This window comes from Nymphalis io, chromosome 29 (genome assembly GCF_905147045.1).
Source record: "Nymphalis io chromosome 29, ilAglIoxx1.1, whole genome shotgun sequence".
NCBI classification, from domain to species: domain Eukaryota; kingdom Metazoa; phylum Arthropoda; class Insecta; order Lepidoptera; family Nymphalidae; genus Nymphalis; species Nymphalis io.
In genome coordinates this window covers 2,498,253-2,520,808 of record NC_065916.1, presented here as the reverse complement: position 1 = coordinate 2,520,808, position 22,556 = coordinate 2,498,253, and the positions used below count along the sequence as shown (strand labels likewise).

Sequence of the window (22,556 nt, the reverse complement as noted above, 5' to 3'; positions counted from 1 at the left end):
GTTAGACGAGTAAGCGTAAGATTTGTAATTAACACATAAATTCTCCCTAATACTTTTGCTTCATATACAAAAAAAATATTATTGATACTTTAAAACTATGAAAAAAATTGTATAGTCTTAGAAATAGAATTAATTATTGAACCTATGGTTGATTTGACAATAAATTAAAGAAAATTAATAGAAGTATAAATTGCTAGCTAAAATAAATATACAAATACTAAGCTCATTTTGAGCTTTTATGTTGGTATAATCTGTTATTTTTCTACCCGCGAAAAATTAACTTATTTTAAAACGTCAATTTTCGACGTCACTGTTCAAGTCTTCCATGTGAATAAAAGTTAATTTAACTGCAGTCAGTATTATAAAACCAAAAAATAATTTTAATTTAGAACAAAGTATATATATTGCTTACGAATAAAATACTAGTGCGTAAGTTTTGTAATCCATAATGGATAAGTGGGAAATGGTTATAAAAAGTTATCAGGGTAGTAGCGATCCAAAGATCATTTCCAGAATTTTGAAAATCGCTGAATGTGTTTTTGCTGAAGACCTAGCTCCATTTGAGATAGGTAATTGTTTTTGTATTTATTTGATAAATAATCTTCAATGTGAACCAGTAGCTTTACATTCAATTAAAACTTATAAAATATTCATACAAGAGCGCCAATAGTAAGACTAAAGATAAAAAATCATAGATTTTTTTATGTTTTAAAGAAAAAGTCATCCGCCTAGGATGATCATATGGGTCACCGACCTTGGGAACTAAGATGTTATGTCCCTTGTGCCACAACACAACAATACCAAGTACTGCTGGTTTGCTGTAGAATATCTGATGACTGGGTGGTGCCTACCCAGACAAGCTTGCACAAAGCTCTGCCACGGTGGCACATGGGCGATGTAAGAAAAGGTTAATATTTCTTACATGGCTATGTCCATGAGCAGTGGTGAACACTTAAAATCAAGTGGCCCATTTCTCCGTCCACCTACTTTTAACAAAATAATAAATAACTTTTACTATATGAAGATAAAATATTTTTTAGAATGGATTCTTGCTACGCTCCTTTGTGACCCTATAAATCTCTTAGATAAGGTGTCAGAACAACGTCTGAATAAAGATTGGAGCAGATGCACCATAAACTCGTTTAAATTGCTCAGTTATATAGTCAGTAATCATAGCGTTGCTTATATTTATTACGAAGACATTGTTACAGTAAGTTATAAAATATTATTTTAATTATAGCTAAGCCTTCCTTTTTGGTCTTTCTGCCTCGTTAATCTTGTGGCTAAATATAAGACTGCAAATGTTGAGGTCGGGCTGTAAAAATGTCAGCCCGGAGTCTGGATTTTGGTAGTGTGCACACTACCGTGCCTCGGAAGGCATGTAAATTCATTGGTCCTGCAACTGAACTCTATCGGGGCGTGTCGGTGGACCAATGGTTTTACAATCTTTTGGAGGCACACGCTGCATGAGAGAATTTCTCAACAGAAAAACCAATAAATATAGCATGTGAATATCTTACTCCTGAGCTAAATGCCTTCTCACCGTTTAACGTTACTAGCTTATTTCACCACGGTGTTCCATTGCGGATTGGAGGATACACATGAAAGAATATCATCCGATACTATCAGGTTTCATCACAATGTTGTTTACCTTTAACGTTTGAGTATGTGATGAGTTATAAGCACATTAACCACTTGAATATTTGATTGAGCTTGTCAGGGAGTCCGCAATAATTGATTAAAGTTTCATTTGTTCTAGCTAGTGCTCTATACCATAAATGTGACAAATATTGCCTTTTCAATGCAATTTGATTTCTTTGATGTTTTATGTTGTTTCAATTTCAGGTCTGCCTGATACCATTTGATGTTCAAATTCGAACACAAGCTCTATCATGTCTAACTTGTGTGGTGACCCGATCACCGTTGGGGGCCAGAGATTTGAACCAACATTTGAACGCTCTCGAAATGGGTACCACGTGTAGAGTGCCACTTGCGTTACTGATTGGTAAGTCAGATTAATGAGGAGGTTGCGGAGTGGTAGTGTGAGAAGGACGCCCCCGCTGAAGAAGATCAGGGCGCCCGTTGTAAGAGTCGGCATCGTAGCTCCAAAACAAGGACCGATTTTGATGCGGTTTTTACAGTTTGAAACCTCATGTTATCGAAATGTTTTTAAGCTTTAAATTATGATAGGTTCAGGCATTTGAACACCATCAGCTCTTTTCTTAGTGACAAAAGGTTACCAATTTCTAAAGGTCTGATAGATTTGAAATCGCGGACCCCCGACGCGACGACGCTTGTATTAAAACAATACTCGGTACTTATATAAAGTATATAAAATATATAGTATATGAAAAAGTGTCTAAAGTTAAAGGACCAACAGAAATGTTTGTTTTTCTTCTTTAGTGTCGGTAGTTATTAAATTTTAGTTATATATATATATATATATATATATATATATATATTAACATAGATGATATTGATAAAGTGTTTTCAATGGTATGCGTTTTTGTATTAATTCCAGGTACAATTTGTAATTACCATCCAGAGGAGGTTGAAGAAGAAATGTTAAATGTATGGAGGCTGTTACTTAATTTACTGGATGCGAATAAAAGCTCGGTGAGTTTGTTTTGAGATCGTACTAATATTATTAGTCTTTGTATGTCCCATACATACCATGTTTGTTAAACCCACAAAACAGCGGGACGGATTTGGATGAAATTTGGAATAGACTTAACATACAATTGAACTCTTCTTTCTATTATAATTTTTTTTTTTGATGTATCTCTTATTGAGAGAATTCCTATTCACTTACATTTTCATATATAATTTAATTTAAATTACTAATAATAAAATTGAACCTGCAGTCTTTCTAAGTGTCACATCTTATATCTACTGAGCTATAGACAACAGTTAAAATATATATACGGCTAGTATTCGCCCGCAGCTTCACTCGAATAGTCTCCGTTATTATAATAAATAATGAGTTCAAAATAAGTTATAATAATTTAAATAAGTTGTTAACTTAGGAAAAATAACTTAACTTCGATGAGCTAGTGTTATCCTGATGAGTTATACATTGAAATTGTGCTTTTTACCTTTTTGGACTTTTTTTTAATTATTTAGTGTGTGTGAACAATTAAAAACATTCCTCAGGGTATTAAATTACTGAACCTACATAAAAAATTAATTAATAAACATTGAATGGTGTTAAATCTCTTGTGTTACTAAAATTAAAAAACAAAATTAGTTATCAAGATCGAATATGTGGGTAGTTGTAAAAAAAACAATCTTAAAGAGTTGTTGGTAATAATCATTGCATCGTATAATCTTGAACTCGTTTTATATTTTCACTCAGTTAAACAATTCGTTTGCGGTCCAATGCTGAAGATGTTAGAATTAGAACGCAACTAATCGGACGACTCGAGTTCAAACCCTGCGGTGACATAAGATATTTAAAATTTCTAAAATATTTATATAATTTATATTCACATTTCTTACTATAGAACTGCGAATCAACGAGAATAATTGAATAAAAAAATAAGAAAATAAATATAGTACCAATGACCGATACTGGTGGGTAGGACTTTGTGCAAGCTCGTCTGGGTAGGTACCACCCACTCAGATATTCTACCGCAAAACAGCAGTACTTGGTATTGTTGTGTTCAGGTTTGAAGGGTGAGTGAGCCAGTGTGATTACAGGCACAAGGGACATGACATCTTAGTTCCCAAGGTTGGTGGCGCATTGGCAATGAGCGATGGTTGACATTTCTTACAATGCCAATGTCTAAGGGCGTTTGGTGACCACTTACCACCTGGTGGCCTATAATAAAAAAAAAAAAAAAACAAATTTTATCAAAGTCGGTTCAATAGTTTAGCAGTGAAAGCGTAAAAGGCAGACAGAAATAGTTTAGTGCATGCAATAAGGAACAAGCTCCATACCTTCTCCTCAAAAAGGGAGAGGAGGCCTTAGCCCAGCTGTGGGACATTCACAGGCTGTTACTTTACTTTTATAATAATTCAAATCTCGGACACCATGCTGCTTTGCCAAGGATGAGCAGCCTATTATGCGCTTTCTAAACAGCACACTGACTTGGACCTCAGAATTAACTAAGTTTAAAAAATATCTTAAAAAATTGTTTCTTAATACATAATGTTTTGTTTTTTTTTTTTGTTTAAAGGTTTTATTTTCTACTTTTATTATTATTTATTGTTATATTAATTTTTTAATATATTTCTTTAACTCACGTTTGCACAATTTAGTCTTAGTTTAACTACTATTTACCTTTTTTTAGTTCCTATGTTTTATTGAGTATACTATGTAACATTTAGTTTTTTTTAGTCATTATTTATGTGCTTGCTGTGGTCTCCTTTAATTGAAGGAGCACACATATTTGGAAATCCTTAATAAATAAATAATATGAGTATCGATTTATAGATATATTTTTACTATCGAACGGCCAGGCAAACGCGACCAAGGCACCATACGTACACAGTGGAACTTCCCCGCCTACGTACGAAGCGCTTTGAATCCACATTTATTATTCGCACTGCGTAACTGTGCAATGCTTTGCTCGAGTCCATATTACCTGATAGATACAATGTTGGTGTCTTTAAATCCAGGGTAAACGGGTTTCTTCTGGGCTGGCGCGCTACATCCTAGACCGTGACTTTGCTTAAGATCAGGCGAGTCAACGGTCAAGCGCTTGTCTATAACGTGTAAAAAAAAAAGATTAAATAAATTGTTATGATATTTTCAAGGCCACCTTAATAAAAACAGCGTTGGATGGTATAACGGGTTTGCTCAAGTTTTTCGAAATGGATGTACCGTTGACGGATGTGTATGAACTCTACGACAAGATGATCAGCTTCATCGATCTGCCGAGGTGTGAGAAAAGTAAGTTGACCTTTAACTGTTAACACATAATAAATAAAAAAATAAAATACTTTATTCAATATAATAGAAGCATTACACTTGTCCATTTATAGTCAAATTAGAAACCATAATAATAATAATAATAATGTCCACCAGACCGATTTCGGCTACGGCGGCCAATCTCAAGAGAGATTAGCCAACTGCGCAGGAGATATTACAGTGCAGGAGTGTGTGCGCAAACGCAGGTGCACTCTCTATTCCCTAACTCTCATAATCCGATGGGACGGCCATCCGACACGACCGGAACGAGGCACGGGAATGTACACACCTCCAACTTCCAGACTCCGGGCTGCTACTGAGAATTTTCTGACAGAAAAACCCAATAACTTTTTATCGGCCCGACCTGGGAATTGAACCCAGGACCTCCGGGTCTGCGGCCTTATATGAAGCCACTAGACCAGCGAGGCATTAGAAACTAACATCGGTTCGGAAAGAAACGCCCAGTGTCAAAGAGCTTACATATATCTCAGTGAAAAGTTTTATTGTATGTTATCAGTTTTTTGTTACGTGATAATAGATGGCGTTAGTAGTTAGTTAAATCGCGCTATCGTTTGTTACATTTGAATTATATAGAAGAGATTATTGATTTGATTTATTGATACGAAGGCGTCCTAAGGACGTCCTTATCGCCCCCGATGATAATATTATATCGGTCAATATTATCACGCTTGGTTACAAAGTAAACACACACCGACCCCGCCGGCGGGGTCGACGACCCTCATTCATTACGTCCCGTCGACGCTTCAGCGTACGACGGCCGTTTAAAATGCACACGTCCTTCCTTTCCGACTTCAACGGCGTCCTAAGCCGAGGTCCGGCCTCAGGAGGCGCCCTTAGGACGTCCGATTCTCTTGAGCCCCTCGTGTGGCTCCCAACATCCGGCTGAGTTCAACTCGCTCAACCCGCCCGGTGACGCTGAAATGAATAAAATATAAATATCTGAGAACATTTAAAAATTTTGAATATTAATTATTTGATTAAAAGCAAACAAAAGTAAGAGGTACATTTATACATAAAGAAACAAAAATGTTAAAAACAAAAATTTATACATCATTTTTATATAATATTATTGAGGAAAAAAAAGAAGATATTTTTTTAAGAAACTGATTCAAAATGTCATTAAAAATATCAATTATAAGAGCATCGTTTGACACTTTCTTATCGTTAGTCATATTATTGAGCATTTTGTAGATATTATTAAAAAGATTAAGATTCGAAATTGCATTACCGCCTAAGAGCCAGCGATCGGCAGACCTATGGTATATTAGCAAACCCCATATTAATGCTAGGTATACTATTGCACCTGCCGTGGGTGAAATGGGGAATCACTATTCCCATCGATGGTTCCTTTGGGCGCGTCCAGAAGTCAAGAATTGAGTTATAAAACGTGATCGTAGTCGAAGCATTTCTGCCGTTTTAATATTTTATAGTATGCATTATTTTTATATTTATAAATTCAATGGCAGACTCGTAACTTCATAATTCGGTCAAAGCGGATATTGTCAAGGGAGACTAGCTGACTACTCAGTACTAAGGAGGTATAGACTTCCAATTCATTATTTTCTCCCACTTCCATAATTGGATGGGAGAACGTAAAGGACGCAGAGTTCAGCTCTGATTTCCGGCTTTTCGTGCTAGCCGGGGCATGGGACTGTACTCATATTGTGTATACGCAACTCCGGGTTTTCTATTGAGGATTTTTCTCAGAAAATCCCAGTAAAGTATCCATTGGTCTATGTTTATCGGTAAACCGTGAAGATGTTTGCTGTTGGAATGGTTGATGACATGGCTTTTAATAAAGTCATTGATAAATAGACAGCATTGACTCGTTGGTCTAGTGGCTACATGAAGGTCGGAGATCCAGAGATCCCGGTTTCATACCCCAGGTCGGGCCTACAGAAAGTTATTTCAAATTCCTGCATGTTCAAATTTTGATTGTGATCGATTGAGTAGTTAAGAAAGCGTAACAAACAAAAAAAAACATTTTCGCGTTTATAATGTGTTAGCCAGGATTATTAAGTTGCAAATCTATATCTCGTCGAGCTAGTTAATCAGCTGCCGTTCGTTCCCAGCGGTGCTGACGCTGCTGGACCGCCACACGCTGCTGTTCCGCGAGCGCATGTGGGTGTGTCCGCGCGTGCGCGGGGCGGTGGGCGCGCGCGTGCGCGGGGCGGCGCGCGAGTGCGCGCGGGAGGCCGTGCGCTCCTTGTACAGCATCATCACGCCTGTGGTGGGGCACGAGCTACTGAAGGTTACATCCGACAGCTCAAATTATTTCATTTTTAACTTCGATTCCTTTGGTTTCGAACTTCCCCCCGACGAGGCCTATGAAGAAAAAATAATTTAATGCCGATTAGTCTTAATATTAGTATGGACAGCAAAAAAAAATCAATCTATTTGTGTCTAACGGCCTTACTTATAAACTTGCGGCTGTTTAGTTAAACACCGATTTCTCTCTTTCTGTCATTATTGATTTGACATTAGAAAGAAGAAGACACAACATCGTTAAATTAAACCACTTAAGCGGATGATACCACCAATTTTTTTTTCTGTTTTTCAAGTGTTTTAAGTAGTCAATATCGCTTCATTATGCATTACTTTATGATAAATTATTTTAACTATAACAATTCGAATTAACACACTTGTAATTATAAACTCAATTCCAAGAATAAACCATTTTTCGTCTGGGTAGGTACCACCCACTCATCATCGTCTGGGTAGGTACCACCCACTCATCAGATATTCTACCGCAAAACAGCAATACTTGATATTGTTGTGTTCCGGTTTGAAGGGTGAGTGAGCCAGTGTAATTACAGGCACAAGGGACATAAAATCTTAGTTCCCAAGGTTGGTGGCGCATTGGCTATAAGCGATGGTTGACATTTCTTACAACGCCAATGTCTAAGGGCGTTTGGTGACCACTTACCATCAGGTGGCCCATATGCTCGTCCACCTTCCTATTCTATAAAAAAAAAAAAACCATCACTATAAACAGTCATTTCGAACATACATCGAGTCTCTTATAATTTTTAAATATCCCATATCCCGTCAATTTCTTAAGTCTCCGCCATTACTTTTTTTTTTAATCATCGTATGTAACTATTTAGGCAATGGATACATTTTTTAAGTTTTAGCGTTCAAGCAAAATAGCACACGTCTGCCAATTATGAATACAATTCCATGTTGAGCATGTTTTTTTTTTCCAGAACATAATAAACACAGAAATCACGCCTTATTTGAGATCAAGTTATTATTACGAAAAATACACAGCGCTTTACGTATTATCGGACATATATAAATCCACGGGTGTCGGAGATTTGAACGAATATGTAGACATACAAACATTGGAGTTCGATATAAGGCATGGGAATATAAATTATGAAACATGCGAAGCTGTAAGTGTTTTTTTAAATATATATAATATACATATTCCTAGCCGTTAGTGGTTGTGCCGTAGCCCGCGGATTCTTATCACCCCCCATCGCACCGTTACCGTGGCCAGGAATTCCGATTACCGGGAATTGGGGGCCGTAAATTTGTGTCGTCGCTCATAGGGGGGAATTTGCCTTAGTTACCACACTTGACAGGCGGGTGGGTGACCGAAGTGACTGGAAATCCTTCACTAATAGCGCTGCTGCCCGCTATCAGGATTTGTATTTTCGGATTCCAGCATTTGCGTGGTTATACCGCCACGATTTCGGTCGCCAGAGCCTCGTTCGTTGATTAGCAGGATGTACCACGAGCAGGTGAGGTTGACGGTAGGGAGCCTAGGTTGTTGTCGACTCCCTTTACATTCCGATTCCGACGATTTAAAAAAGGTAGCAGGAACGGGATGGATGTGGACTGCCCAAGATCGGTATGGTTGGTGTTCTATGGGTGAGGATTTCGTCCAGCAGTAGACGACAGAAAGCTGAAAAAAAAATACATATTCCAATCGGGGTAGGAACAAAAGTGAACAAACCGTACATTTACAAATTGCATGCAATTTTATAATTGTTCTGCTGTATTACGGACTATAAACGGTTCTTCATTAATTTACCTTTATTTATAATAATAATAATGTCTCGGGACATTTTTTTTCACACACGGCCATCTGATCCCAAATTAAGCTCGTAAAGAGCTTGTACTATGGAAACCAGACAACTGATATACTACATATACTACTATTCTTTTGTAAGTACATACTTATATAGATAATTACACCCAGACTCAGGACAAACAGACTTGTTCATGCACACAAATATCACTCCTGGGTGGGAATAGAACCCACGACCTTCGGCGTGAAAGGCAAGCATCCACCAACAACGCCAACCGGCTCGTCGAAATACAGACTATTATACAACACTATTCCACTTAACCTGGTTATCACCACGTTAATTTAACGTATTCCAGATATCGTGGTGTGTGGAGTCAAAGTTGGTGCACAGCGATTGTCTCCTCCAAACAGCTATTGCTTTTTATGACAAGTTCATCGAAATTAAAAGAAAGGAAGTTATAGTACGTACAATTTTAAGAGCAGATGAGGAAATAAGAAATGTGAGTATAGATTAAAAAAGTTATATGGGATAATTCCACTGCTGGGCTAAGGTCTCCACTTTTAAGGAGAAGAATTGGATCGGAAGGATCTGCTCTTGAAAGGCCAAAAATGTGAGTATTTAGTTAAGAAGCCTTCGATTCGAAAACTTTTGTTAATACTTAATGTGTCCGAATTTCATTCAACGCATTCATTTGTATGCTAAGATGGCCTAGTGGTTAGAACGAATGGTGGGTTCAAACCCGGGAAAGCACCACTGAAATTTCATGTGCTTAATTTGTGTAAATAATTCATCTCGTGCTTGATGGTGAAGGAAAAAATCGTAAGAAAACCTAACCTGCATGTGTCTAATTTCACCGAAATTTGCCACATGTGTATTCCACCAACCTGCATTGGAGCAGCGTGGTGGAATAAGCTCCAAACCTTCTCCTCAAGAACGGAGGGGAGGCCTTAGCCCAGCAGTGGGACATTCATAGGCTGTTACTACATTCATCTGAGCGTGAAATTATAAACTCAAAATGAGCGAATTTTCTAGACGAATCGGCTTTATTTTATATACATATAATATATATACATAGTTATATATTATTGATATCAATGATGCCAATGTCTAAGGGCGTTAGTGACCACTTACCATCATCATTATACAAATATATATATTTTTTATTGTATAGGAAGGCGGACGAGCATATGGGCTACCTGATGGTAAGTGGTCACCAACGCCCATAGACATTGGCAAGAAATGTTAACCATCGCTTACATCGCCAATGCGCCACCAACCTTGGGAAATAAGATGTTACACTCGCTCGATCGCCCTTCAAACCGGAACACAACAATACCAAGTACTGCTGTTTTGCGGTAGAATATCTGATGAGTGGGTTGCACCTACCCTGACGAGCTCGCACAAAGCCCTACCACCAGTAAATTTACCACTAGTAAATAAAATATATACATACATTCATTGTGTTTAAAGAAACAAACTCTCTTTGTAAGGTAATATGGCTGTCTGCAAGTTACTAAAACTAAAACAATTTATATATATAACTTATCTCTGGTACTAATTAATATAATTATTTTACAAATGTAATTAAAATTGCATTGTTGTACAATATATATGTTGTATTATATATTCTTTCATAAATTTCTTATACTTTATTATTATTATTATGACCGCCTCGTTGGTCTAGTGGCTTGATGTAAGGTCGCAGATCCGGAGGTCCTGGGTTTAATTCCCAGGTTGGGCGAATAAAAAGTTACTGGGTTTTACTATCAGAAAATTCTCAGTAGCAGCCCGCAGTCTGGAAGGTGGAAGTGTGGACACTCCCGTGCGTCGGAAAGCACTTAAAAGCAGTTCTTCCTGAGCCTTAACTCTTTCCGGTCGTGTCGGATTGCCGTCCCATCGGATTATGAGAGTTAGGGAATAGAGAGTGCACCTGTGTTTGCGCACACACTCGTGCACTGTAATAACTCCTGCGCAGTTGGCTGATCTCTCTTGAGATTGGCCGCCGTGGCCGAAATCGGTCTGAAGGACATTATTATTTATTATTATATATTCCAGGCGGCGATTACCTTCCTCATATCAGAGACATACCGTACAGCCTCCAAACAACAACAATATATACAGCTGTGGAACGACTTGTTCAACACTAACAACAATACAAATATAGATGTGATAGATAATGCCTCGGATATTGCCGACGACGTGATTGAAAATATTTTGGGAGCGCTAGAGGCCTTAGGTGATGAAGTGAGTATTGAATATGTTCATTATATAAGAATCTGTATTCCGAAATTCGGTCCAATGGAGAATTTATTAAGTTACGATTATTTCTGCCTCACGTGGGATGTGTCACCACTAAGCTGATCTACCCGTTTTCCGTGCAAAACATAAGAACGCTAGGAGCTGCTCAAAACACTATAAGATGAGTCTACGCGTAGTGCTTGGACCGGCCCCCCCCCCTTACGTCACTTTTCCAGCGCTCATCCTCTGTGTATATTTTACCCTCAAACGCTTGTTCTAAAACAGGATGTTGAAATTTTGTATCGATGTCTTCGTTGCTATGATATAGAAGCCTTGATCTTTAAATTTATCAACTCTAGCTTGACATTAATCTTTATGTATGTTTATTAATAGGAGATGCCGCCGCGGCTGGCGTCCCAGCTGTCGGTGCTGGTGCTCGTGCAGCGGCTACACATGCGCTCGCACGCGTCGCTGGTGCGCGCGCTGTGTGCGGCCGCGCGCACATGTGCGCGGGCGGTGTGCGCGGCCGTGGTGAGCGCCGTGTATACCGGGGTCGCCTACGAGGTGCGTGCTCGTAGACTCATTAAGTTTTTGGAATTTGTCGATAATACTCCACCTAAAGGAAAAGTTTAAAATTATTTAACGTCCGAAAATGAAGATACAAGAGTATAGAGCTATATTGTTTGTCATTTAAATAATTTCAGAATTTTTTCAAAAGCACCGAGAAACGAGATCACGTCGGTAGTAAAGTTATAATTGTCCGATCTTTGAATATCGAATGTTAAAAAACGATCACGTCGAAACTATCTGCAACTTCAGAGCGGCAAAGTTAAAATGTTCGTCAATAAAACAGATTGTTTGTTTCAGAATATCTCAATAGAGCAGTGCTTAGAGGACGATGAAAAGTTACTATGTTCGGTGGCGCTCATAGAAAATTCAAACGATCACCTTTACCGTGATTCAGAAATGACCATCGCCCTCGAGGTATGTGTATTGACTTATGAGACTGCATCTCGCTTGTGGTAGGGCTTTGTGCAAGCTCGTCCGGGTAGGTACGACCCACTCATCAGATATTCTACCGCAAAACAGCAGTACTTGGTGTTGTTGTATTCCGGTTTGAAGGGTGAGTGAGCCAGTGTAATTACAGGCACAAGGGACATAACATCTTAGTTCCCAAGGTTGGTGGTGCATTGGCTGTGTAAGCGATGGTTGACATTTCTTAAAACGCCAATGTCTAACGGCGTTGGTGACCACTTACCATCTACTATCAGGTGGCCCATATGCTCGTCCACCTTCCTAATTTATAAAAAAAAACTGCCGAGGTCCAAGGTCCAAATTTCGGGTGTTTCGATGCCTACACTAGACTCCCATCATCTCACACTTGCCGTCCCTTTCATAATGAGTGGGAGAAAAGTGTGTTGTTAGGCACACGCAATTATATTATATAAGTTATCAATCGATTCGACTGGAGCTAAAATACTCTCCGTGTTGAAATATAAATGGTTTGCTCCCGAGGCTTGTGAGGAGGGGGGGGGGTTGTTGTGAGCTACCATGTCCTTTAATGTATCTCTGACAACGTGTAAGCGAAATTTTAGTGATGATCGGTTAAGTAGTTAAGACGTAACAAACAAACAAACAAACTCACTTATGTGATATTAAAAAAAAGAGTGTTTTCTTATATCCTAAGCAATAAAATAAGAAAATGATTAAAATCAAACGGGTAATAATTTTAAATAGTCTAATGACTTTGTCTGTCTCAGCTTTTGTCGGACACAAATTATTTACTTGATTAATTAAAAAAGTACTCCAATTTAGACTTCAGCCTGTGAAATATATCTAAGTGAAAAATGGCTTATAATATACACACATAGCATGAAGAACAGAGGCGGATGGAAGGCCCTGGAAGAGGCCCATGTCTCAAGCTGATCACTAAACTCAGAAATCCGATTAAGATTAATATATAAATATAGTTAAATTTTGTTATTGATGCATTTAGTACCAACAATAAAGGCTTAAATAAAATTAGGGGGGGTTTACGTGTTAGATACTGCACATTTGACAATATGTATGCAAAATTTCATATTTTCCGTAACCGTAACAGCCTGTGAATGTCCCACAGCTGGGCTAAAGGCTTCATCTCCCTTTTTGTGGAGAAGGTTTTGGAGCTTGTTCCACCATTCTGCTCCAGTGCGTGTTGGTGGAATACACATGTGGCATAATTTCAGTGAAATTAGAAACATGCAGGTTTCCTCACGATGTTTTCAGTCACCGTTAAGCACGAGAAGAATTATAAACACAAATTAAGCACATGAAAATTCAGTGGTGCTTGTCCGGGTTTCAACCAACGATCGTCGGTTATGATTCACGCGTTCTTACCACTGGGCCATCTCGGCTTTTTTTTAAATAAAATGATTTTATTTTATTTTTATTAAATAGGAAGCCAACGCTCCGTACGATTTTGTTTCTTATTCTAGACTACAATCTTAAATAACCAAAATATAAAATTTGCATACCTAACTTAAAGAGTAACTTAACATGCATAGGAAAAACAAAATATTACATTCTTTGTAAGTAAACTTAAAATAAAATAGAACTAAATGACGTAAGCAAAAAAAAAATCATTATAAAAATGATCGAAGTAGTTAACATGTGAAAGCGTAACAAACAGACATAATTTTTAAATGTTAATTATAATAATAATAAAGTCTTTTTTTCCCATAACAGTACATAATATATATATATATCTTTGTATGCTATGGTATGGGCCCCTCCGCGGGTGAAGGCTCCCTGCTATTTCCGCGAGGTCATCAACCCATCATCTCCTCGGTTTGCCTACTCTTCTTTTCCCTTGTTTCCACACGTAGTTTTAGCTGTCCACTTGGCTTACGCAAGCGCTAAAATTAAAATGGCAACGGGCTGGTCTCGTGTCACGATATAAAGGCAGTAAATATTAATTAACATAATCAATTTCAGATAATATTCACCAGGAACGAGGTGGAAACGGCATTATTGTGCAGAGCTCTGTATGTGCTGGATAAATTTATGCAGAGACCTGGACGTGATGAGGCCCGCACGAACGAAGTGAGTCCATATGCATATTTATAAGTGACCTTTGTTACTTACTTTGAATAAAGAAAAAAAAAACGAGTATTTAATATTATATAATAAGGATTATTACCTTGTGACGTCATGTTTATTGCGCGTTATCTATCAGCAATAGCTAAACGCTGTCAGCACGTCGGCCACGGCGGCCAATCTCAAGAGAGATCAGCCAACTGCGCAGGAGATATTATAGAGTACGAGTGTGTGCGCAAACACAGGTGCACTCTCTATTTCCTAACTCATAATCCGATGGGACGGCGATCCGACACGACCGGAAAGAGTTCAGGCGCGGGACCATCTGCTTTACGTGCTTTTCGAGGCACGGGAGTGTACACACTTCCAACTCTCAGACTCCGGACTGCTATTGAGAATTTTCTGACAAAAAACCCAAAAACTATTTATTCGCCAGACTTGGGAATTGAAACCAGGATCTCCGTGTCTGCGGCGTTACATCAAGCCACTAGACGGACGAGGCAGTCACCTCATTAAATATATATTAACATACTATATAAAAAACGGCCTACTTGTACAAGCCTTGGGTAGGTAACACCCAATCATTACGTATTCTAATTCCAAACAGCAATTCTTAAAGAGCGAGTGAGCCAGTGTAATTACAGGCACAAGGGACATAACATCTTCGTTCCCAAGGTTGGTGGTGCATTGGCTATGTAAGCGATGGTTAATATTTCCTATATCTATGGGGGTGGTGACCGTTCGAATAACGGCAGACGACGCACGCGCATCTTAATACCGTTTATATCCCGTTAGGGAGTATTCTCTTATATAAACACATATCTTTTAAATACAATTTATATAATTTGACGGGCCGTTGGCGTGGTTGGTAGATACTTTCACGCTGAAGGTTGTGGGTTCGATTCCCACCCAGAACAGAAATTTGTGTGCATAAGCATATCTGTTTGTCCTGAGTCTGGGTGTGATTATCTATATAAGTATGTATTTAAAAAAGAAAAGTAGTATATGTAGTATATCAGTTGTCTGGTTTCCATAGCACAAGCTTTGTACAAGATTAATTCGGGATCAGATGGCCGTGTGTGAAAAATGTCCCAGGATATTATTATTATTACATAACGAGCTATCAAACGCAATACAAACTTTTCTGTTTTAGATAATTCATCGCGTCGAAAACAGATTGAAACGGATCGACAAACGTAACAAAGACGACAGGATATTATACAGAAATATTATTATGTTCTTAGGTAATGTATATATATATATATATATATATGTTCTTTATTTAATTTAGGGACTTTTGTCCTACACAGACACGCCAGTCCCGTTGTCCCTTTTATATTTTGTAACATCTCTTATTATTTATTGCTATTAGATCAAATTCCAGGAGCATCCCAGCAGATTCTGATAAAGGATCGGATATGCTCTGAACTAATCCAACATCGAACAAATATACTTTTAAATTATTTATATAAATAATAAATAAATATTGGGAGATCTTAAAACTACTTTTGCATAAGTTAAATTAAATTTTATTTTACCGCTGGTATGCAGGTTGAGGTGTATACTGATGCCTAACCAGCAAAGCTTTGTGCAAGCTCAGCTATGTAGGTACCACTCACTCATCAGATATTCTACCGCAAAACAGCTGTACTTGGTATTGTTGTGTTCCGGTTTGCAGGGTGAGTGAGCCAGTGTAATTACAGGCACACGGGACATAACATCTTAGTTCCCAAGGTTGGTGGAGCATTGGTGATGTAAGCGATGGTTGACATTTCTTACAATTCCAATGTCTATGGGCGTTGCTGACCGCTTACCAACCTGGTCTATATACACGTCCGACTACCAATTCTATAAAAAAATGCAGATTTTTTTTTTCAGAACTAGAGTTGGCCTCCGGCTTTGATTGTGGGGGGAGGAGAAATTTTATATCCGTTCAGTGGTTTAGCCATGATATCATAACAGGCATACAGACAATTATTTTCGCATTTATAATATTATTAGAAATGTTAGATATATAAGATTCTTATTGTAGTATAAGGTATTAAGTCCTGTCGATGCAAATCGCAGTTAACGTTTAATCATTATATAATTTCAGGTAAATATGGCGGAAGGAATAATAATACAACGAATTTGGACAATATCCTCGTTGGCAAATTGAATAAAAAAATATCACTCGAGTTGCCGTATCTGGATACAACTATAAAGGTAAGTTACTTAATTATTATAAATGCGAAAGCGAGTTTGTTTATTTGTTTGTTACGCTTGAACTACTGAAGCGATCGTCATGCACCGGGTATCTAATGTGATTAATGACAATTAATAATAACGAACGTTTACATGTATATAGTCTCGACCGTGGCTTTGCCTGCGTTTTAGGGGGCGTTCAAGTTCGCTTCATATTACAATGTTAACAAAATCGAATCAGTGGTTTAGTCTTGAAAGCGTAACAGACAGATTTCCTTTCGCATTTACAATATTATATATATTGTTAGAAATCAAGATAGAAATAGGTTTTTTTAAAAAGAGATAAGTCAAAACAACTATACAACAATAAACACAAATAGAACAAAGGAATCGAAACTGAGCAACTGGAATATTATTTAGGAGATATCCGTCACCACCGAGAGTCCAAGCAGATGTGTCTCGAGCCAGCCCGGCTGGCCGATGAGCTCGGCAGGGCAATTCCCCACCACGATGATCATCGCGTGATCAAGTCGCGCCGCTAGGCCACGCCCCGTCGGAAGACATTTTCTAGCAACACGACACTGTCTACCGTCCACCCTCCTTTTTATACACTTCCTCCCATACTACCCTCCTATATTCCTACAATATATATACGAGTACATGAATCTTAACTGAATATTGCAGGTTCAAACCGCACAGTAACAGTACAGTACAAGGCCTCCTCTCCCTTTTGAGGAGAAGGCTTGGAACTTATTCCACCACGCTGCTCCAATGCGGATTGGTAGAATACACATGTGGCAAAGAATTTCAATGCAATTCGACACATGCAGGTTTCCTCACGATATTATTTTTGAACGAATGAATGAATGTGAATTATAATCACAAATTAGGCACATGAAAATTCAGTGGTGCTTGCCCGGGTTTGAACCCACGATCATCGGTTAAGATTCACGCGTTCTAACCACTGGGCCACCTCGGCGTGGCAAACCGCGGCCACTGAATTATTATGTTAATAAAAAAAGAAAAAGTTACATATCAATTAAATGTTTTTGCTTATAATTTTAGATCAGCTTACAAGGAGTGCTGCAAGCTGCGCTGGAGCGAGAGGATGTCGACGCTTGCAAGACGCTGTGCGCTGTTATCTGTGCTAACTGTAAGTATATATCCTCCTATTTGGTCCAGTGGTAGCCAAGGTCCTGGGTTCAAACTCCGAGCTGGAGAAATTGTCTCGTTTGGTCGATTGTTAGATTGTTGATCGTGTGAGTGATTGAATAGAGTACATTAGTATTTTTTTATAGTATAGGTAGGTGGACGAGCGTTTATATATATATATATATATATATATATATATAGCATATGAGCCAGTGTAATTACAGGCACAAGGGACATAACATCTTAGTTCCCAAGGTTGGTGGCGCATTGGCTATAAGCGATGGTTGACATTTCTTACACAGCCAATGCACCACCAACCTTGGGAACTAAGATGTTATGTCCCTTGTGCCTGTAATTACACTGGCTCACTCACCCTTCAAACCAGAACACAACAATATCAAGTAATGCTGTTTTGCAGTAGAATATCTGATGAGTGGGTGGTGGTGGTAGTCGAGCACTTTAATATTTTCAATTGTAATCGGCGCAAGAACACTACGCCTTTCTTTCAAACGTACATCGAGTGTTTCTAGTACTAGTACATCCGCTAGCAAATCTATATATAAACTAAATTAATAAATCCTGTGTTCTTTTCAGTGGCAACGAAGGAAGACGAAGTCCTCCAAAGCGCATTAATCCGGGTGTTGGTGTGTCTGTCCCGCCGCGGGACACACGTGCGGGTGGGCACCGTGCTGTCCGGGGCGGTCTGTGCGAACGAGCTGACCACGGTGACTGACACTCTTAGTTGTACTAAATCTTCTTCTGCCTAGCGTTTGCCCGGCCTAGTAACGCCAGGGTCCGCTTTCCTGCATCTATGCCTCCACTGTGCCCGAACTAAAGCGTCCTACTTAGTGAGATAGTGTGCTCTCAACATCGAGCGCTTCTTGGGTCTATATATATAGTATAAAGTCAAAAAATAATATAAAGTCTATATATCATATTCTTAGGACATAAGTGAAATATCAATTAAAAATAATAATTAATTAAGGATGAATTATAATTAGCTATTTATGCGATGAAAATCAATTACAACATTGGTATCTCATTCTGATAACAGTTACTATGGTAACCGCGCGCGTAATAGTAAAATAATGGTAAAAAAATAATAATTTCTAGACAGTTACGAAGTGTATCGTCCATAGACAATCGCTAATATATATATATATATATACACATCCTGGAACACTTTTGGCGTCAGGCACGTTGTGCAACGTTACGACGTCCCCTGGTAATGATATTTTTTATTATAATCTTGAAGTGAATATTGCTAAGTTTATATATATATTACACTAATATAGCTATATTCATCCACTTTTAATCCGCAGTATATAAAACGGGAGAAGTTGCAACTTTCTCGGAAAATACTTCTGGAAACATTAGGAGAGCTTCTCAAATCCGAAGCAGACGGTGTGCTACTCCAGTATGTCATTGAAAGCGTTATTTATTACCAAGATTCAATATGTAAGTAATTGGAGACGTTTTTTTTTTTAAAAAAAAATATTACGTTATTAAGCGGGTTAATAGTTAAACAATGCTCTGTCTTCTTCTTTCATGTGCCAAATCAATGATGACAAAAAGAGAGAAATCAATGTTAAACTAAACAGCTATTGAGCATCGTGCTTATATATTTATAAGTCAAGCCGTTAGTTTCTTGACATTTCCTTTAATTATTAATTTAACTTGTTAAAATTGAAACTCGCTAAATGTATTATATAAATATTATATAACTGCTTTGCCTATAAATGTTTCGTGGGGCGTGATGTTATAAGCCGAGATGGCCCATTGGTTAGAACTCGTGAATCTTAACCGATGATCGTGGGTTCAATCCCACTTAATTTTCATGTGCTTCATTTGTGTTTATAATACATCGCGTGCTTGACGGTGAAGGAAAACATCGTGAGGAAATCTGCATGTGTCTGATTTCATTGAGATTCTGCCACATGTGTATTCCACCAATCCCCATCGGAGCAGCGTGGTGCATTAACAGGCTTTTTTTATAGAATAGGAAGGTGGATGAGCATATGGGCCACCTGATGGTAAGTGGTCACCAAACGCCCTTAGACATTGGCATTGTAAGAAATGTCAAACATCGCTTATAGCCAATGCGCCACCAACCTTGGGAACTAAGATTTTATGTCCCTTGTGCCTGCAATTACACTGGCTCACTCACCCTTCAAACCGGAACACAACAATATCTAGTATTGCTGTTTTGCGGTAGAATATCTGATGAGTGGGTGGTACCTACCCAGACGAGTTTGCACAAAGCCCTACCACCAGTAAAAGGCTGTCACTGGGACGTGATTATTTCAACTTTGTCTTCTTCTTTCATATGTCAAATCAATGATAACAGAAAGAGAGAATCCAGTGTTTAACCAAACGGCCGCTAAGCAACGTAAGTAATCGATGAAGAGGGGATTTATTTAATATAGCTGTCATTGACTAGCCTTAGCCTCTCCAGCAATAGATTCTGGATAAAAATCTCGTAAACTAGCAATGGTGACGTCACGATCACAAACCGCACCCACTTGCCAATATTAAAATTAATATCCAATATGAAATCTTTTTCATTTCAGTTTACAAACAAGCCATCTTAGACATGATCGAGAAATTACTAGAATTACTGAGAGATAATAATCTGTTATGCAAGAAATATCTACCGGATATCCTAATAAAAGTGTTGAAATTTCAAGACGCGAACCTCATCAAAATTGGCACAGTCGTTTTCAAGGATAAAATAGAATTGTTCGATGATACCGTTTTATTGAACACCACGTATATCGTATTCAGATTTTTGAACTCGATGAATGAAAATATGGCGGACGTCCTAATCAAAGTGGCGGTGATGTTTGTAAAAAATATCTTCGAAAACAAAAAGGATTGTCTATTTATCGTTGATTATTATTTAACTTTCGAAGCTGTTAATTTAAAAGTTTTGGTGGAGTTCAAACGGATATATGGCTTTGATAATAATACCGCAAAGATTATAATTGGAAAGTTTAAGAATAAACTGTTCTCCTGCAAAGATTTCGATGGACAAGATGGGCTGTTCAATTTTATAGCTGAATATAATGAAGCGCTCGTTGATATAGACCATGTGGTAGGTATTTCTTTTATATATGAAATGGCAACACTAGACTAGCACTGTAAGAAATATTGACCATTTTTTTATAGAATAGGAAGGCGGACGAGCATATGGGCCACCTGATGGTAAGTCACCAACGCCCATAGACATTGGCATTGTAAGAAATATTAACCATCGCTTACATCACCAATGCACCACCAACCTTGGGAACTAAGATGTTATGACCCTTGTGCCTGTAGTTAGAGCTCTCTCACCCTTCAAACCGGAACACAAAAATACCAAGTACTACTGTTTTGCGGTAGAATATCTGATGAGTGGGTGGTACCTACCCAGACGAGCTTGCACAAAGCTCTACCACCAGTACCATACAATACATCGCCAATGCGCCACCGATGTCCCTTGTGTCTGTAGTACACTGGTTCACTCTTCCAACTGGAATACAACTTAACGAAGTTTTGGTATTTGGTGGCAGAATATGTGACATTATGACGTTTGGTACCAGACAGGTTTGCATAAAGCCCTTCCACCAAATAGGGTCATATGTGATATTGACATATATGGCCCTATTAAATCGGTTTGTTCATAGTATAGTCTATGTAAGTATGTAGCTTATAAGGCTCATGCTGAAGACCCCTTGGTTCAAACCTCGGGTCGAGCCAATTAAAATCTATTGTGTTTTTCTATCCAAGTTTCCTCAGTACGAGTTATTTTTTATGTAAGAGGGTCAAACGGGTAGGAGTCTCATTTGATGTGAAGTTACTACCAAGGCCCAGAGACACCTGTAGCACGGGAAGGCTTGCAGATCGTTGCCGGCCTTTAAAGACCTCCCGACCTCCGTTTTCCCCACCACGAATGTCAGATGCCACAACATGTCAGATGCCACAACATTTCACTGGTGGTAGGGCTTTGTGCAAGCTCGTCTGGGTAGGTACCACCCACTCATCAGATATTCTACCGCAAAACAGCAATACTTGGTATTGTTGTGTTCCGGTTTGAAGGGTGAGTGAGCCAGTGTAATTACAGGCACAAGGGACATAAAATCTTAGTTCCCAAGGTTGGTGGCGCATTGGATATGTAAGCGATGGTTGACATTTCTTACAATGCTAATGTCTAAGAGCGTTGGTGACCACTTACCATCAGGTGGCCCATATGCTCGTCCGCCTTCCTATTCTATAAAAAAAAAAAAAAAAAAAACAGTCTTATTTTAAATTAGACTTTTATTGAATATCATTTTGTACTTGTTTAATTAATTTCTTTTTTATAGTGTGTTTGCGCACACACTTGTGTATTGTATGAATTAAACACCTTATCATATTACAGAATACATTTAAGCTTCTTGCAAAAGCTATTAAGAAGCTGACACCGGAATCAATAGTGTCGCAGAATATCCAGCTGTCGAGATGTCTGTCATTGTTGAAGAGGACGAAAAAGTACGATTCGGTTTTGATAAATAAAAGCTTCGAAAGCGTTATCAAAACGTTACCAATAAAACAAATAACTAAATTCTTAGAGAGATATTTATTAGAAGCAAAACACGAGTTATGTGTCAACGCAATAAATATATTAACGAATTTATATGATTGGGACAATGAATCGATTTTGATAAAGCTTTCCGATTATATTAAACGATGGGTACTATTGGTGTTGAAGATGAACTCAACGGGATACTTGGAAAGATGTCTGACAACAAAGATGGCGTTTTTATACGACGTGGTCGCCATTTCTGTGAAGTTTTATAACGATGAAAAACTAATATCAATATTTTTAACTGGTAAGTGATAAATTGCAAGACTGAATCGCACGATCACTATAACTTTGCCGCTCTGACGTCAAATTAATTAGTAATTTTTGCGTTAAA

General features: G+C 38.2%; 1 protein-coding gene across 1 annotated transcript in view; it reads left to right on the top strand.

Annotated features, from left to right (window-relative positions):
- Positions 1 to 274: 274 nt before the first annotated feature.
- Positions 275 to 22,556, top strand: part of LOC126779787 (uncharacterized) — a 57,903-nt gene continuing 35,621 nt past the window's right edge. The window contains exons 1-19 of the mRNA XM_050503923.1: positions 275 to 569; positions 1,041 to 1,210; positions 1,846 to 2,005; positions 2,522 to 2,616; positions 4,759 to 4,894; positions 7,006 to 7,184; positions 8,140 to 8,328; positions 9,326 to 9,469; positions 11,026 to 11,214; positions 11,602 to 11,772; positions 12,076 to 12,192; positions 14,182 to 14,289; positions 15,437 to 15,527; positions 16,379 to 16,488; positions 17,533 to 17,620; positions 18,214 to 18,344; positions 18,942 to 19,077; positions 20,190 to 20,713; positions 22,019 to 22,469. Coding sequence (XP_050359880.1) covers positions 449 to 569; positions 1,041 to 1,210; positions 1,846 to 2,005; positions 2,522 to 2,616; positions 4,759 to 4,894; positions 7,006 to 7,184; positions 8,140 to 8,328; positions 9,326 to 9,469; positions 11,026 to 11,214; positions 11,602 to 11,772; positions 12,076 to 12,192; positions 14,182 to 14,289; positions 15,437 to 15,527; positions 16,379 to 16,488; positions 17,533 to 17,620; positions 18,214 to 18,344; positions 18,942 to 19,077; positions 20,190 to 20,713; positions 22,019 to 22,469 — 3,310 coding nt within the window. The 5' untranslated portion in view covers positions 275 to 448. The remainder of the gene's footprint in view (positions 570 to 1,040; positions 1,211 to 1,845; positions 2,006 to 2,521; positions 2,617 to 4,758; positions 4,895 to 7,005; positions 7,185 to 8,139; positions 8,329 to 9,325; positions 9,470 to 11,025; positions 11,215 to 11,601; positions 11,773 to 12,075; positions 12,193 to 14,181; positions 14,290 to 15,436; positions 15,528 to 16,378; positions 16,489 to 17,532; positions 17,621 to 18,213; positions 18,345 to 18,941; positions 19,078 to 20,189; positions 20,714 to 22,018; positions 22,470 to 22,556) is intronic.